The following is a 16767-nucleotide window of genomic DNA, read 5'->3' as shown; positions in this document are numbered from 1 at the left end:
ATTTATTTATTACATGAAAAACATCTTTTTTTTAAGGAAAAAAGATCTTTTAAAAAAAGATGTAAATTACAGCTTCTCAAAAAAGATTTTTTTTTATTTTACTAGTGCTTTTACTTTTACTACTAGAAATTTGTCAAACACGTTAAAAAATAAAAAAAGATCTTTTTTCATTGAAAAAAGATCTTTTTTTAACAAAATAATGGCGTCTAAACATGCACTTAATAATTACTAAAATTTTTGCAGAATTTATTTTAAGAGATTAAAATATTTTTTAACATTAATTTAAAAAGACAAAAATATTTTTAAATATCAAATTTAAGGTACAAAACATAGACTATAATCATGAATTTTTAAAAAAATTAAGTTATCTTTTATAAAATTAATTAAAATTGTTTTATTGTATTAGAGAGTAAAAATTAAAATCTCTTAAAATCTTAAAAGAAAAAATAAAATAACCTTTTATAACATAAATATTGTTTAATTATATTAGAAAATATAAATTTCAATGTCTAAAAAAATCCCAAAATAATAAAATACAGCTATAAATCCTAATTATGTTACAACAAAATAGTTCCAAAAAATTCCAACGAACTAACTCATGGTTCCTTAGAAAAATTAGTCCATGAACTGCAATTCATAGAAAACTTGGCTTGCCTTGAAACATCCTTCATCAATCATCATATAACAACAAAGTTGACATTTTGTCAGTGCTATATTAGTCTTTTTATACATTATTTCAGAGATATTTTGGACATTATATCACGTGTTAGACGACAAATATTTGATCTATTACCGTTTAATACATGGTATATCAATATTTAAATAAAATAAATGACACATGTGAAAATCTTTCTAAAATTTGTATGAAGCACACTGACAAATAAAAAATTTCAACGCCACCCAAACAAGTTTAAGGGTAAAAAACCATAATAAGCCAACTGGCTCAGAAAATTACGTAAATACGCCAAAGCAAAAATCGTTTCAGCAATAAGCCAGATCGCATTTTTATATAATTCGAACCAGGTTGGTTCGAACTCTATTTGTTAGTAAATCGAACCAGGTGAGTTCGAATTAGGGTTTTCTGTTGTTAATAAATCGAACCAGCCTGGTTCGAATTAGGAATGAAGGTAATTCGAACCAGGTTGGTTCGAATTATAGAGAGAGAAGGTTCCCATGTCATTCGAACCGGGTTGGTTCGAATTACACCAATCATAGTTCGAACCAGGCCGGTTCGAATTAGTGTGAGACTGAGCTAGCTATGTATCTATGGAGGAGGCAGATCCGAATCGGCCAAAGAGATGCGGCCTATGTCGCCAACCCGGACACAATTTAATAAGAAAAAATAGACACTAAACTGTTTCAAGATTCATTGATCATACAAAATGAATGTCCCAGAACACAAATAAAAAAAAAACATAGGTAAACAGACTATAACATAACAAAAAAAAGTACAAACCACTATGATACTTGATTGAACTTTAAAGAAAAAAATACATAATTAAAGAAGCCATATTCATTACTACTCGCAACAATCAAACTAAAAGTCATGTGCACTAATGTAAATAATACTGAGACTAACAACATGGGAAATAATCTAAATAACTCTAAGACTAGTAAGATGCGCACTAATGTAGATAATGCTAACACTAACAACATGCATCCTAATGGTGTCCTGTCTGAGACGAGCCTGCAAGCTGTGGGCAACTACGTCGTGTGTGTCCGGGTTGGCGACATAGGCTGCACCTCTTTGGCCGATTCGGATCCGCCTGGTCCATATTCGTCCGTATCCTAGTGGATCTAGGACGACCCTCTCTGGCACGCCTCTTGTCAGGGTCTGGAATCACCGTGGGTCCGTCGTAAGGTGGCCAGAAGCCCTCCGGGATCGGAGGTGTGAATCCCATCCGATACACATTGAACACCGAGCTAATCTGATAGACGCTGTGAACGTAAGAGGTCCAGGTGACCCGTGAGTATGCACAGCATGCAAGTGCGTGCTGACACGGGAAATGAAGAGCCTGGAAGTAGCCGCAGTCACATGTCCGAGAGGCAAGTGATACTCTGTAAGTACCCAAGGAGAAAGAACCAGTCGGAGTGGTCTCTGCTACAGTGAACTCGGAGTTATCCCGGTCATACAGCGTCACCGTGAAGCACCTGGCCGTCTTCATGTTGGCCTCAATACACTTCACCAAATGCTGACTGAATTGTTGTCCTGTTCCCATCTGGGCCTCAGCCTCTCTCCCCTTGCGAACAAACAGTTCCGCAAGCCTACAATATGTTGCCTTCACCAGGGATGCTACAGGGAGATTTCTGACCCCCTTCAGGATAGAGTTCACACACTCGGAGATGTTTGTCGTCATGTGACCAAATCTCCGCCCCTCATCACGATGCTGAGTCCACAACGAGTAATCAATCCGGTTCGCCCACTCACACATCGCCGGATCTTCAGATCGCAGGATATCAAACCAGTAATCAAATTCAACCTCGGTCTTCGCATACGCCGCGTTGACTAGTAGCCTCCTAGCGTCTTTGCCCTTGAAGGTTAGGGCAAAATTAGCCGCTACGTGTCGTATGCAGAATGCACGGTACGCAGATGGCGGTAGCCAACCGCCGTCAGGATCCTCAAGCGCAGCCTTGATGCCGTTGTGCCTGTCCGATATAACCAGCAGACCGGGCTGCGGGGTCACGTGCTGTCGAAGGTGCGAGAGAAAGAATGTCCAGGATTCCGCATTCTCACCCTCTACTAGTGCGAATGCCACAGGTAGAATGTTGGAGTTCCCATCCTGTGCAATCGCGATGAGCAACGTTCCCCCATACTTCCCATACAAATGTGTGCCGTCAATGCTGATTAGCGGCTTGCAATGACGGAATGCCTCGATGCAGGGCGGGAAAGTCCAGAAAAGTCTGTGGAAGTACGCTTGAGATTCGTCCACCTGTCCTCCAACTCGAACCGGGCTCGTCTTCAGTACCGCAACACTCCCAGGCATCGTCAGCTGGACACCCAAGACCCACCTAGGCAGGTCGTTGTAGGACTCATCCCAGTCACCGTATATGAGGGCAATAGATTTCTGCTTCGCCATCCAAACCCTCCGGTAAGTCGGCCTAAAACCAAAGTGCGCTGCCGTGGCGTTCAGGAGCACCTTGATGCTCACGGATGCATCGGCCCTAACCATTGGCATAATGAACGCCGAAATCACATGATAATCCAAACTCCTGTGGTCACTCGAGATGGATGTGGCCAGGCAGGTGTGAGGTCCATTGTACCGTTTGACCTCCCAAATGCCCTTGCGCTTCCGGAGACTCAGTCGAATCAACCATGTGCACCCGTTCCCAAACTCGGAACACTTGCCCACATACCGGCGGTGATCGGACTCCACCACCTTGTACTGTACCCCTCGCCTGATGCTGTAAGTCTTCACACTTAAAAGGGCCTCATCTTTATCCTGGAATTGTTGACCCACCTGGAACTCTGTCAGACCAGTAGTCCCTTCCGCATCTCTAGCTCCGAATCCAACAGCGTGCCCTAAAACCCCCTCATGTCTCATGGCGTCCAAGTCCAACGAGGAAAAATGTGGTGGATACTGCTGTGTGCCAGAGCTAGAACCACCTACCTCCAACGCAGGCCCAGTCGCTCCAATATCATCAGCGCTATCATCGTCAATCATATCCGGCTCGACGTCATCCTCGTCTTCATCGTCCAAAAAACCGTCTCCTACGCCAACAGGTGCAACTCCCACTAAAGCGTTCGGCAAGTTTTCCCTTTCCACTACCTCGTCGCCTTCGGTGGCATTGAGGTCAACAGCGAAAGATGGGGAGGCGACATGTTGGACCACTGGTTCGTACACAGGGACGGACGAGGAAGCAACGGCAGGCCGGGAACTAGAACCTGCTGCATTCGCTATAGTGTTCGTATTCCTGTTCGAACCGCCGGAGCTGGATACAACATCAACCAGCCGGGCCAACAACTCCGGTGTCCTCACCTCCGGAAACTGCCGCCGACAGAGAAACATTACTTGCAAGTCCGCATCATTATTAATCGTGAAGCAATCATACTTCACCGTATTCTGTAGCACCGTGACTGGAATGCGATAGAAAAACTTCTTTACCCGCTTCGCACCCTCCAGACCGAGCTTCATTAGTACAGCGCTAACAAGGTCATCGTAACTCGTCGTTGATGTTATGACAATACATAGAGGATTCTTATCTGTGAACTTTACTCCGGAACGAGTTTTTCTATTAACAGATCCTCTGTGGTGCACCAAAACCACAAAACTCTCCTCACTAGCCATCCTACTCCCTCTAATGATACTAACTCACGTTTGGAACCATATATATACAGCTCAGTCTCACACATAGTTCGAACCGGCCTGGTTCGAACTATGATTGGTGTAATTCGAACCAGCCCGGTTCGAATTACATGCAAACATTCTCTCTCTATAATTCGAACCATCTTGGTTCGAATTACCTTCATTCCTAATTCGAACCAGGCTGGTTCGATTTAGTACCAACAAAAAATCCTAATTCGAACTCACCTGGTTCGATTTACTAACAACTAGAGTTCGAACCAACCTGGTTCGAATTATATAAAAATGCGATCTGGCTTATTGCTGAAACGATTTTTGCTTTGGCGTATTTACGTAATTTTTTGAGCCAGTTGGCTTATTATGGTTTTTTACCCCAAGTTTAAAAAATAAAAAAAGGGGCTGAAGAGACATAAGTAGGTAATTGTTGGATCAACCCTAGAGAACTCTTAAGTCTTAATCACTAAAGATATTTCGTGGAAAAATTAAGTGAAAAAATATAAGATGAAAATATTTTCATATCTAACTTAAAACCTTAAGCTATCAAGTTAATGAATCTCTCGTCTTATAAATTTTTCACTCTTTTTTACTTTATTCGATATGAGACTAACTTCAACACACACTTCCAACACTAACAGTAATAAGTGACAAAAAATTAAGAGTCAATTGTCATTTCATGTTCATAATCATACCTACCCTAGCTAAACCCTCAATCCTCTTCTCTAAAACCTCTCTTCACTCTTCACTCTTCACTCTTGAATCTTGAATCTTCATTCCTCTCTTTTCTCAATCATCACACAATGCAGTCCACTCTCTTCTTACCCACCTCGCTCCCCACTCTCCGCCGCCGCACTCTCCCCTTCTTCTCCATCAGAGCCTCCCAATCCGCTTCCTCCGTCACCGTCGACTCCCCACCGGAGTCCTCCTCCGCCGCCGCCGCCACCCAAAAGCTCAACAAGTACAGCTCCCGAATAACCCAACCGAAGTCCCAAGGAGCCTCCCAGGCCGTACTCTATGGCGTGGGTCTCTCCGAGGACGATATGGACAAGCCCCAGATTGGCGTCTCTTCCGTCTGGTACGAGGGTAACACCTGCAACATGCACCTTCTGGAACTTTCCGAGGCCGTTAAAGAAGGCGTTAGGGAAGCCGGCATGATCCCCTTCAGGTTCAACACCATCGGTGTCAGCGACGCCATTTCCATGGGTACGAGGGGGATGTGCTACAGCTTGCAGTCCAGGGACCTCATCGCTGATAGCATTGAAACCGTTATGAGTGCTCAGTGGTATGATGGCAACATCTCCATCCCTGGCTGTGACAAAAATGTAAACACTTTTTACCTTCACTTTTCAACTTGTTTTTCATACTGTTTTTGTTAAGCAAGGTTTTAATTTTGTGTTTATGTGAATGGGGATATACAAAGGTTGCTTTTTTTTTTAGAGTGAAGTTCATTTAGTTCGGTAGACCGGAATGTAGATTAGATAAAAGAGGGTGTTTTTGCTAACTTTGTTTTGTTGGGTTTCTTTAGTTTGCAGATTTGGTGGATTGATTTTTGTTGGTTAATACGTTCCTTTGTCTCCAATAGCTCAGTTGTTAGCTTGTCAAGTTTCCAATTTCTGCTGTATTGCTGTGATTACTTGTTTTGTATGTTTTGGAGGAGTTATAGATTGTATTCTTTTAGTAGTTGAGTCATACATCTCACAGTTTTACAGATGCCAGGTACAATCATGGCAATGGGCCGCCTCAACAGACCAAGCATTATGGTTTATGGTGGAACTATAAAGGTAGGAGGAAATTTGGCTATGCCTTCTTGTAATTGTTTTAGACTTCATTTGATCGATGTAATTAACATGTTTGTGAAGCCAGCTGCAGCCCCCTAACTGTCCATTTCCATAGTGAAAATGTGAAATGTCATTACTGATTCTGAGGTTGTTTATATTCTTTCTAATGTTTATTGTAATATTCCTTTTTGCAGCCTGGTCATTTTCAGGGTAATACGTTCGACATAGTATCTGCCTTTCAGGTATAAGAAATAAATGTCTTGAGTCAAATTCCGTCTTAATGTGATTCCTGTTTAGTTAATTTCTTCATATTTGATTTTGCACCAATTTAAACAAAGGCAAGTTTTTTCAAGAGATAGAAGAAAGAACTTAATGAGGAGAGTGGAAAATATTCCTTGAACAGTTAAAAGATAAAAATGAATAAAAGAAAAACATATACTAACTGGTTCTCTCTGAGGCCCTTTATACTTGCAAAAAATTATTAGAGAAAATCTTATATTGTCAATTAGGATGTCATATTCCCTATGTCTGGAGTCTGGACCATCTTCCTAGAAATAACGGAGCTCCTCTTTAAATCGAAAAATTAAGAATTTTGTAATTGTCAGCACTTTAAAATGCTGTACTTTATAATATATATCTGTTTCCCTGAATATCTCAGAAGTTGGATACCACTATGTCACATTTAACCAGAAATTTTACTGTAGATTTATGGTGAATATGTGAGTGGATCAATTGACGATCAATACCGACAAAATGTTCTCCGCAACTCTTGCCCGGGTGCTGGGGCTTGTGGAGGAATGTATACAGCCAATACCATGGCTTCTGCAATAGAAGCTATGGGAATGTCTCTTCCTTATAGGTAAGTATGTTATGTAGGTTGACATTGTTTTTCCTCATCTTTTTTGGTCCCAAGAAAAATAAAATAAAGTACGTGGTTTCCTTTATTTTTTACTTCTATAGCTCATCTACACCTGCTGAGGATCCATTAAAGTTGGATGAGTGCCGATTAGCTGGGAAATATCTTCTCGAATTGTTGAAGATGGACTTGAAGCCCCGAGATATCATCACTCGTAAATCACTACGCAATGCAATGGTTATAGTTATGGCACTTGGTGGATCTACTAATGCTGTGTTACATTTAATTGCTATAGCCAAGTAAGTGAAGTTTGGTGCCAAACATCCTACTCAGAGATAACAATTCTAATTGGAAAGGTCATATAATGATTTTGGCAGGTCTGTTGGCATCGAATTGTCTCTTGATGATTTCCAAAAGGTTAGCGATGAGGTTCCTTTCCTTGCAGATCTCAAGCCTAGTGGAAAATATGTCATGGAAGATGTTCACAAGGTATGTATTTAATTTTTATGTTAACTAATGGAGTATTGCTTCGCTTTTTTTTTTTTTTTTTTTTTTTCAATGGTACCAAATTAGGTTGTAAAAAAAAACCCAAGAAAATAAAGTGAATGGTGTAGAGATGAGAAATATTGCATTCAATGGGTATATAGGATAGGATAAAGAAAGAATGAATTAGAGTGAAATTTGGGGTTGTACCCACTATGGAAAGGATGGTGCAATTTCAACTTAGGTGGTTCGGTCATATGTGGAGTAGGCATGATAAATCCCGAGATAAATCACATGGAGGGAAGCTCAGCAGTTAAAACTTAAGCATTGACCGAAAAACTCTTGGAGAAACAACTTAAAGATTTAGGTTTAAATTGTTTTAAAACAGATTTGGTTTATTTTATGGTATTATGGCACTCTCTTATCAATGTAAATGTAGCTGATCCTGCTTAGTTGAACAAGGGTTGATTGTTGTTATCCTTCTTGAAGTCATGCTTGTGGTGCCTATGCTATTCTATTCTATCCTATATTGCTTGAAACTCATTTTTGTTTTTGATAGATTGGAGGGACCCCTGCTGTTATCCGCTACCTTCTTGAGCAAGGCTTTCTAGAGGGGGACTGTTTGACTGGTATGGCCATTTGTCTCTGTGTGTTTAGAAAAGAAGATTCTTTCCTGCAGAATATGCATGTCACTAACATAGACATACCTCTTCTATAGTTACTGGGAGGACACTTGCTGAAAATTCTGAACTTGTTCCTCCCTTGTCCCCCGGCCAGGTATGAGTATCATGACATTTATGTTTAATTTTATCTATGCTACTACTTCACAGTTCCCACAATTTGATTGTTAATGAGTTAATCTCTTGCAAGCTACAAATTTTGTGTTATGTGTGGTTCAGGAAATAATAAGGCCTATAGAAAATCCCATAAAGAAGACAGCGCACATTCAAATATTATACGGAAACCTTGCCCCACAGGGTTCTGTTGCTAAAATTACTGGAAAAGAGGGGCTATACTTCTCTGGTGAAGTTTCTCTCTGTATTTTATGAATTTCTTAAAATATTGCTTTGGATAAATTATGTTTGCCTGAATCACATGTTAATGACATGGATTTTTCAACAGGCCCTGCACTTGTATTTGAAGGAGAGGAGTCAATGATTGCTGCCATTTCAGAGGATCCTTCAAGTTTTAAGGTATTTCTTTCCACTGCCTTGTTACGCTTTACACGGATTTAACCACTGCTAAATTGAAATGATTAATTGAATCTCTGCATATGATATTCCACTTTGTCAGGGGAAAGTGGTTGTAATTAGGGGAGAGGGACCTAAGGGCGGTCCAGGCATGCCTGAGATGTTAACACCAACAAGTGCAATAATGGGTGCAGGGCTTGGAAAGGTCTGACCTATGATGTCTTTGTTTATTCTATTTACTTTCTTTGTAATAGTCTTTTCTACGGGTAAACAGTCTTACTGTAGACATGATATACAATAAAGCTCAATAGCATCATTTGATCCACGTGGCCGACCCTACCTAGTGGGATAAGGAGGCTTTGTTTTTGTTTATTGTTGTTTTTCTGATATTGTAGGAGTCTCAATTAATATGAATCCTTGTCTATCTATCTATCAATGCTGGTACAAATATGCTTAATTTAATTTTATTTTGTAATTTACAAGAGACCCTGATAATGGACCTAATTATTGACATTTCTTACATTTGGATGCTGCAGGAAGTTGCCTTGTTGACTGATGGGAGATTTTCAGGAGGATCACATGGATTTGTTGTTGGCCATATATGCCCTGAAGCACAGGTTAATTGACTATGCTATATTATCATTTTATTATGGCTATAATAAGCTTAAAAAAAAATTGAAGATGCTAACAATGTAAAATTTTTGATATTCGATCAAATGATTTTCTGTAACATGTTCCTGCTGTCGTTATATTATCTAAAATGATAGAGATAGAGATGGTATTTATTTCGTGACATGTTCTTGTACTCAATCTATAAAGAAAAATCTTATAGTTCCTTGTAGCAGCTGATAATACTTGTGGTTTAATTGATGTTACAGGAGGGTGGTCCAATCGGCTTGATTCAAAACGGAGATGTCATCAACATCGACGTCCAGAAGAGGAGGATTGATACTTTGGTATCCGACGAGGAGATGGAGGCACGCAAGAAGAAATGGTCTGCTCCGCCATACAAAGCTAACCAAGGAGTTCTCTACAAGGTATGATGAGACATGAAGTTCCTTAAGATGCAACAAAAGAAAAATGAAAAAATAAATACACTTTATTTCTTGTGCTTTTATACTTAGATTTTATTTGGTTTCTGAAATGCAGTACATTAAAAATGTGAAATCAGCTTCTAGCGGATGTGTGACGGATGAGTAAAGAGAGAGAGAGTAAGAGAGAGAGAGCAGAGTTTTGGTGAGTAGCAGAGGGAGAAAAAGAGGGTCATATATGTGTGTTTTTGAGGGTGTTATTAATATTTAGGCCTAAAAGGGTGCATAGCAATGTAGCTTGATGTATCTCTTGTGAATTATAATTATTCTTTTGCTACTTCATTATGGACCAGTTATCATTTTTGTAATTTTTGTGTGAATTTGTTTAATGTTGTGTATCAGTTAATGAATAAATGTTAGTTTGAACATTTCTCTTAGGAGAAATGAGAAATCAATGTTCTTAAAATAGATTTCATCATTCGGATGAAAATCATAATAAAGCTCAATATTTTCTGTTTTCTGTAGACAAAAGAATCAAATAAAATAAAATAATAGACAAACAAGTATAAATAAACGGGGTGCATCCAGACGTACTTCTGAAAGAACATACCAAGGGACCAGTACATCTTGTCATCTCTATCCCGATTTCCCACTAAACTCATCTCAATTGGGGATTCAAGGGACCTTATGACAAGAGCGTCATGGATGCCGATATGTTCTTTCTTTCCAATACTGGAACTTCTCATGGATCGGATCAGTTTCATTTCTGATAGGCAGGGTCCTCAAGAACGAGGCAAGCCTAGAGCATACGTGAAACTAGTAAGCAAAGATAAGCATATTGGAGACTCAAGATTTCAGAGAGAGAGAGATTTAGAGAGTATTCATGGTGAATATCTTACAATGGTTATATTGAAAGATCAAGTTCTGATTTTTACAATGGGAGAGCCCTCTATATATAGAGGCTCTTAGGTAGTGGAGGATAAGAAAGAATCTTATCCATCATTACAACAAGACAAACAACTTTAAGCAAACTACTCAAATACAGACACGTGGACTGCACTACTAAGAGATAAGAAGGAATCTTATCTTTGGTTACATCATGACAACTTTATCTCACATCACTCCTTTTTATGATTATAAAAGGACAAACTTACTTTATGTCACACCATATTTTACATGATTATAAAAGACAAAATACCATAATTACTTTTGGACATCATGGTTGTTGCTGGGTCCCATTCTTCACGGACTGTATTTCGTAATGGGCTCATGTTCATCAATGTCATCCACAAGGTTATGTGGTCCTTCTGTGTATGGATTCTCAGTGTCATCATCTTCAATTCCAGCATCCACATATGTAGGGCTTGGCAGTAGTGGATAGACCCTTGATCCTGGTTCTTCATCGTCAATGTTTCCATAGCCATACGTGGCTTGATCTACAAGAGGAGAATGCCATGGGTGTTCATTCTGGTGGAGTGGCGGGGTAGGATAAGTCACAGATGAAGCAAGAAAATTGGATTGGAATTCTCTTAATTCTTCTTGTATGGTCCTGGAAGAGGAAGCTTCCTCTTCTGATGGAAGTGAGAGTCCTTCAATGGCTCCTGTGAGAACATCAACATTAGGGTTGTTGTGGAAGGTGAGATGTTTGGCCAGATTGTTGAGACAGTGTTTCTCATCTGTTGGCCATATCTTTGAATAACCACAATGTTAAAGTTATTTCTGGTGTAGAGGATCTCATTACGATAGGCAAATAGCCTTCTTAAGACAAAGGCATAATAAAACCTGTGTCTTAGCTTATCAGGGATGTTCCAAACATCATGGTCTGTTAGTGCACTGAAGAGTTTTCCTCTCCAAAAAGGAATAGGTGCAAACATCTTAAGAAGTTTCTCAAGATTTGTTCCTGAGAAGCTTTTGTCACAGAGAAACCTGTACATAGCAATTCCAGGAACTATGATGGCGCAATCATACTGGACAGTGAGCGCCCACATGAACCACAGCATTTCTTCAGGAATTTCACCTTTGATGATGGGTATGATATGATAAGGTGTTTTCGGGTGAAAGTGTTGAGGTTTTGCTGTGATTTGGGTAACAAGGAGGAGCCTGTGTAACCAGTAAAACAGGCATTCTTCAGCTAGGGTCTTGACCTCAGCAGCAGTCCTAGGTCGAAGGGAAAAAGGAAACGGTCCAGGTTCTCTTCTATAGAACTTGTGGTCTTGAGGGCAGTCTGGAAGAGGGAAGGTTGGTGGTGAAGCTCTATCCATGGCTAGGATGTGAAGAACTTTGGGAGGAAGTTCTTTGGTTGGTCTGGAAAGGTAGTCAGCTATGGTGTTGTGGTTTCCTTTGATGTGTTTTACTGTAAATTTATAGCGTGAAAACCAATCTTTCCATCTTAGAAGTTGTGAGTTTGGTAATATCTTCCCTTTGGTATCCAGCATGGATGGAAAAGATGTATTGTCCATTTCCACAATGAAGTGATATGCACTCAAGTGAAAGCTGAACTTCTCGATTCCTCTTTTGACTGCAAGAATCTCCTTGTATGTAGCATGGTAGTGTTTCTCTGACTCCTTGAACTGTCCGCTAGCATGCGCACAGTAGTGTCTTGTTCCATCAATCTCTTCAAGGAGAACAGCTCCCCAGTAGTTGTCACTAGCATCAGTTTGCAGGATGCGTTGTCCACTGCTAGGAATCTTCAATGGTGGGGGTTTCTGTGCTACTTCTTTCAGGTGCTTGACAGCTGTTGTCTGTTCAGGACCCCAATGTGGGGGTTGCTTTTTTAGTAGCTTTGACAATTGGCTTGTGTGTCTTGTCACATCCGGAATAAAGTCACGGATGTAATTGATGATGCCTAAGAACTGTTGGACTTGTTTTGTTGTCAGGTGGTCATCAGGGAAGTTTAACAGTTCCTTTGAGATGTGCTCTCCAGGCTGGAAAAACCCATTATTGAAAGTCATTCCCAAAAAATCAACTTGGGCTTGACCAATAAGGCTTTTCTTTTGAGATAGCATTATTCCATATTTTTCCACAATTTCAGTAAACTGAATCAGAAGGGCCTGATGAGTTGGACCGTCCTTTGAGAACAGTAGAATGTCATCTATGTAGATGAGAGCTGAGTGGAGTATGGGCTCAAAAATTCTGATCATAGTTTTTTGGAATAATGATGGGGCTACTTTTAGTCCAAATGGCATGACAGTCCATTGGTACTGAGCATCAGGTATGCAAAAGCCCGTTTTATATCTGTCTTTGGGGTGGATACCCAATTGCCAAAATCCTGCTTTGAGATCAAACTTACTGAAAAGTTTAGCCTCACTAAGACGAGGAGTTATGGCGTCAATCCTTGGTAGTGGAAACTTGTCGTCTTGCAAGAAGAGGTTTAAGGGTTTGTAATCAATCACCAATCTCTTCTTTCCTCTGATCTGTTCAGACCTCTTTTCCACATAGAATGCTTGGCATGCCCAGTTGGAAGTTGTTGGTTCAATTAAACCTTGCTTTAGTAACGAAGCGCATTCTTCCTTTGCTAACTTCAGATCTTCAGGATTCATTCCTGAATGGGTTGCCTTGGTAGGATTGATGTCTTCATTCTTCTTGAAGGGCAATTGAATGAAGAACTCTTGATTCTTCCATAAAGGAAGAGGGTGATCAAACTTGTCATGACTGTCACAACAAGCTTTTAATAACCTGTTCTGGATAGCCTCATAGTCTGGAGGAGCCTTGCTAATTCCATAAATGCCTCTGTTTTCAAGAAATGGCAAGAACTTCCTTTTGAATTTCAGACCTTCAGGCCATATTGACATCCCCTGCGTTTGGTAATATACATCAAAACCAAACAGTACATCTTTCTCAGGGAGGTAGCTTCCCAGAACCTTCAGCCAAATCACCAATTCAGGAAATATTTGTAGCCCAATATTTCCTCTGGAAATATAATCAATAGTAAATGTTCCCTGGCTGGCTGTTGTGTAGATCTTGTCATGAGGAGCCCAAATTTCATCAGGTAACAGATTGGGTCTGACTACAGTTGCACAAGATCCTGTATCAAGCAGTGCTACGACCTTTTTTGGCACGTCATACTTGGACGCCAAAAGTTTGACTTTGAAGTGGGGTCGTTGGATTCCATCAATTCTTTTGGAACCTAAGCTTCCTAGACATCTTTCCTCTGTCATCTGCTGTTGAGGTGGAGCAAGCGCCATATAGTGGATTGGTCTGTAGTCATCATCAGAAGAACTATCTTCAGGATCATGAAGCATATACTTTGTGTATTCATCTGCTTCTGATTGTTCTTCAAGGATCGATTCAAGATCTTCATCATCTCGGGTTAAGACAGCATCTTGTAGAGATTGAAGCATCTTGATTTCTCTTTTGCTTGTCTGCTTCTTATTGGGACATTTCTTGGCAAAGTGCCCAATTTGTCCACAAAGAAAGCATTTGTTAGTTCGCTTGTCCTTGAAAGTCTTTTTTCTGAAAAACCGTTTCTTTCCTTTGAACTTTTTTCTTCTGCCGAAATGGCTTTGATCGAAATCTGATCGTCTGGTTCTTCTGTAATGGTGCTTCTTTTTTGTGTGGCAATCACATGAGTCTTTATCCTTGCATTTGATCTGCAGATAAGACTTGTTGCATGCTCCCTTTAGTTTAAGGGAATTCTTGGCTAGCTGTTTGAACAAGTCTTGCTGGTTGCAGAGCTTGTCAAGAGCTGCTAGAGCCAATTGATAGATTTCTGCGAAGGTTATCGTTGAAATCTCCTTCTGGTAAATGGTCATTGTTCTTCGTATCTCTGGTAGGAGCTCTTTTGGAAGTGAAGCAAGATACACTTCCTTAAGCGTTGAATTGCTCTGTCCTCCAAGAGGATAGTATTTGGCCTGCATTCTTTTAAAATGTTTTTCCAGATCTTTCTTATTAAGTGAACAGCATTTCATCTCATAGTATTCTTGGGAATTTCTCTGCTGGATAATCCCAATGTCTCCTAGGAATTCTCTATGCAATCTTCCTAGAAACTGAGCAGCACTTCCACCAGTGAGTTGCATACGCTCATACTCACTTAGTGTGTTTATCCATTCTCTAAGATTGCCAGTCATCCTGGTGACAAACTCAGAGAGTACTTGCTGGATATCTGCATTAGGGCTGGACATCTTAGTATCAATCCAGGCTCCAAAATCATTCAACCTTTCTCTGTACTTATGAGGAGGAAGGTTATCAAAGGTGAAATAATGGTTGCCTGCTTTTGTCTGAGTGGACTTGATCTGTGGGGGATTATCATCTTCTTCTTCTTCGACTATTCCCTCTCCTTCTTCTTCTGAGGTTGGGTTAGCCTGATCAACCATTGCTATTGCAGAAAGATCTGCAATTTGATCTTCCTCAGATGATTCTCCAACCGAAAAGTCTGACGAGTCAGACGTTACTTCTTTAAACGAGTCACTTGAAGTGACGTCTGCATTGATCATTCCGATTGTCCTCTTTTCTGGTACCTCTTCTTCTTTTCCTTTGGAAATCGCCTCAGTCTTTTCTCCAGAGATTTCTCCTCTGAGAAATTCTCTTTCTGACCATGGTGGATTATGCATCCTTTTTTGTGAAGGTCCTGTAGGTTGAACCGGGTGTGGCTTAGGCTTTGTGTGAAGTCGTCGTGCAAGATGGTAATGGGTTTTAAAGATGTTGTCGTAGTCAGGTTCATTTATGGTTGGCTGCTGTGGAGGAATGTAAGTGGGTGTGTACATGGGATACTGTGGTGGATATAAGGCTAATGGATTTGTGGCCAAAGCTTGTGGCTTGGGTTGTCTGGCTTGATCTTGTTCGATCTGTCTGATCTGGGCCTTGATACGGGTAAGCTCTTGGTCCTTTTTTTGAAATTCTGGGCCAAAGTAATGGGTTTGGATGTAAGCTTTTAGGTCTTGGTCGAGTTTTTGGGCTTGTGTGGTCAATCTATTTTTTAGCTCCTCAACTTGTGTTTGGACTGAGTACACTTGTGAGGACAGGTTGTCTGTCTTTTCAACGAGTGTTTCCAAGGTGTGGTCGATTCCCAACAGGACTTTGTTTTGGCTAACAGCATTTTCCGTTTGCCAATTCAGGACCTCATCTTGAGGTGAAGTTGACTGGACCCCTTGTGGAGTTACACCTTTTGGGGCTATGTATGGCCGTCGAGTAATCCTTTGACTATCAGTGGAAACCTGTAGAGGAGGAAACTCTTGTTCATAAGGCTTGAGAGTTGCTATGCATGGTACAGCAATATGATCTGAGAACTGGGGCCTAAGGATCTTCTTTTTCTTCTTCCTTAGATAAAACCTTGGTGGTTCCTCAGGTTCATCTGGTGGGTAGAACTTTGGAGGAGCAGTACAGCTCTGCTTCCTGTTCTTCTTGGACTTCTTCTTTTTGTAGTAGTCCTCATCTTCTGATTCTCCCCAAGCATCACAGTCGCAATCTGAGTCACACATATTGTGATCAACATCCCATATGAAATGGCCATTGACATGTGAGACATAAACTGGCTTTCCTTCCTCATAGTAGTGAATTGGGGGATCATCTTGATTGCTGGTATGTTGAACAGTGAGAGGAGAGATCATATAGATCCTCCTGGAGGATGACTGCCTAGAAAAGGATGGTCGTCCTTCTGTTCCTGGCCTTTGAAAAACCGTTCTGACTGTTCCGTCAGTCTCTCGCGTGACCACTGGTGGTGATGTTGTTTGGACATCAGGAGTGCTTTGTGGAAAAGCTCTCTCATAGTTAGTAATCCATTCTAGTGGTACTATGGCCGCAAGCTCATCTGGAGGAATCATCCTTGGAATGTTAACTATGGCCGGACCATGGTTCTTGTCTGTGAACATCAAAAGAGCATCATGGGTGGTGTTTGGAAGATTCAGATCCAAAGCGTGATCTTGGATTCTGTACAACACCTGGTGATGGAGTGTTGCCTGTTCAGCACTGGTGTCTTGTGTAACACCAATCAACTGAATTTGTATCCGGATCCTTTGAGAAAGGGTCGGATCTGTAAGCCTGATAGTGAAATCTGGCGAGATTGTGAGAATCACACTCCCATTAGTGAGAGTGGATACAAGTGCTCCAATAAGCGCATGTTGGTATTCCTTGAAGGTAGTATCTAAAAGTGCAATCTTTGCGGTAACAGGTAGTCCTTTTCTGCCATGTAAGGTC

General features: G+C 40.6%; 1 protein-coding gene across 3 annotated transcripts; it reads left to right on the top strand.

The window, feature by feature from the left end:
* The first annotated feature begins 4940 nt into the window (after positions 1 to 4940).
* Positions 4941 to 10087, top strand: LOC112795867 (dihydroxy-acid dehydratase, chloroplastic). 3 transcript variants are annotated; one of them, XM_025838044.3, is made up of 14 exons: positions 4941 to 5620; positions 6008 to 6079; positions 6271 to 6318; positions 6781 to 6935; positions 7037 to 7231; positions 7310 to 7421; positions 7975 to 8044; positions 8134 to 8192; positions 8315 to 8438; positions 8538 to 8608; positions 8709 to 8810; positions 9142 to 9222; positions 9484 to 9642; positions 9755 to 10087. In XM_025838044.3, exons 1-14 carry the CDS (start codon positions 5099 to 5101, stop codon positions 9803 to 9805), a joined length of 1821 nt encoding a protein of 606 aa, XP_025693829.1. In that variant the 5' UTR covers positions 4941 to 5098; the 3' UTR covers positions 9806 to 10087. The 3 variants fall into 3 exon arrangements, with proteins under 3 accessions (XP_025693829.1, XP_072089982.1, XP_072089981.1); XM_072233881.1 differs by having other exon boundaries at positions 4967 to 5620; positions 6015 to 6079; XM_072233880.1 differs by having other exon boundaries at positions 4987 to 5620; positions 6000 to 6079.
* The last annotated feature ends 6680 nt before the right edge of the window (positions 10088 to 16767 follow it).

The sequence above is a fragment of the Arachis hypogaea genome, chromosome 4, assembly GCF_003086295.3.
Source record: "Arachis hypogaea cultivar Tifrunner chromosome 4, arahy.Tifrunner.gnm2.J5K5, whole genome shotgun sequence".
In the NCBI taxonomy this organism is placed as follows: domain Eukaryota; kingdom Viridiplantae; phylum Streptophyta; class Magnoliopsida; order Fabales; family Fabaceae; genus Arachis; species Arachis hypogaea.
The sequence above is the reverse complement of the archived record's forward strand: the minus strand, read 5'-3'. Positions and strand labels throughout refer to the sequence as shown.

Bases quoted from the DNA above. Each gene is read 5' to 3' on its own strand.
- LOC112795867 (XM_025838044.3), top strand. From the start codon at position 5,099: ATGCAGTCCACTCTCTTCTTACCCACCTCGCTCCCCACTCTCCGCCGC. The intron at 6,319-6,780 runs GTATAAGAAATA...ATTTTACTGTAG, and splicing joins ACATAGTATCTGCCTTTCAG to ATTTATGGTGAATATGTGAG. The intron at 9,223-9,483 runs GTTAATTGACTA...TTGATGTTACAG, and splicing joins ATATATGCCCTGAAGCACAG to GAGGGTGGTCCAATCGGCTT.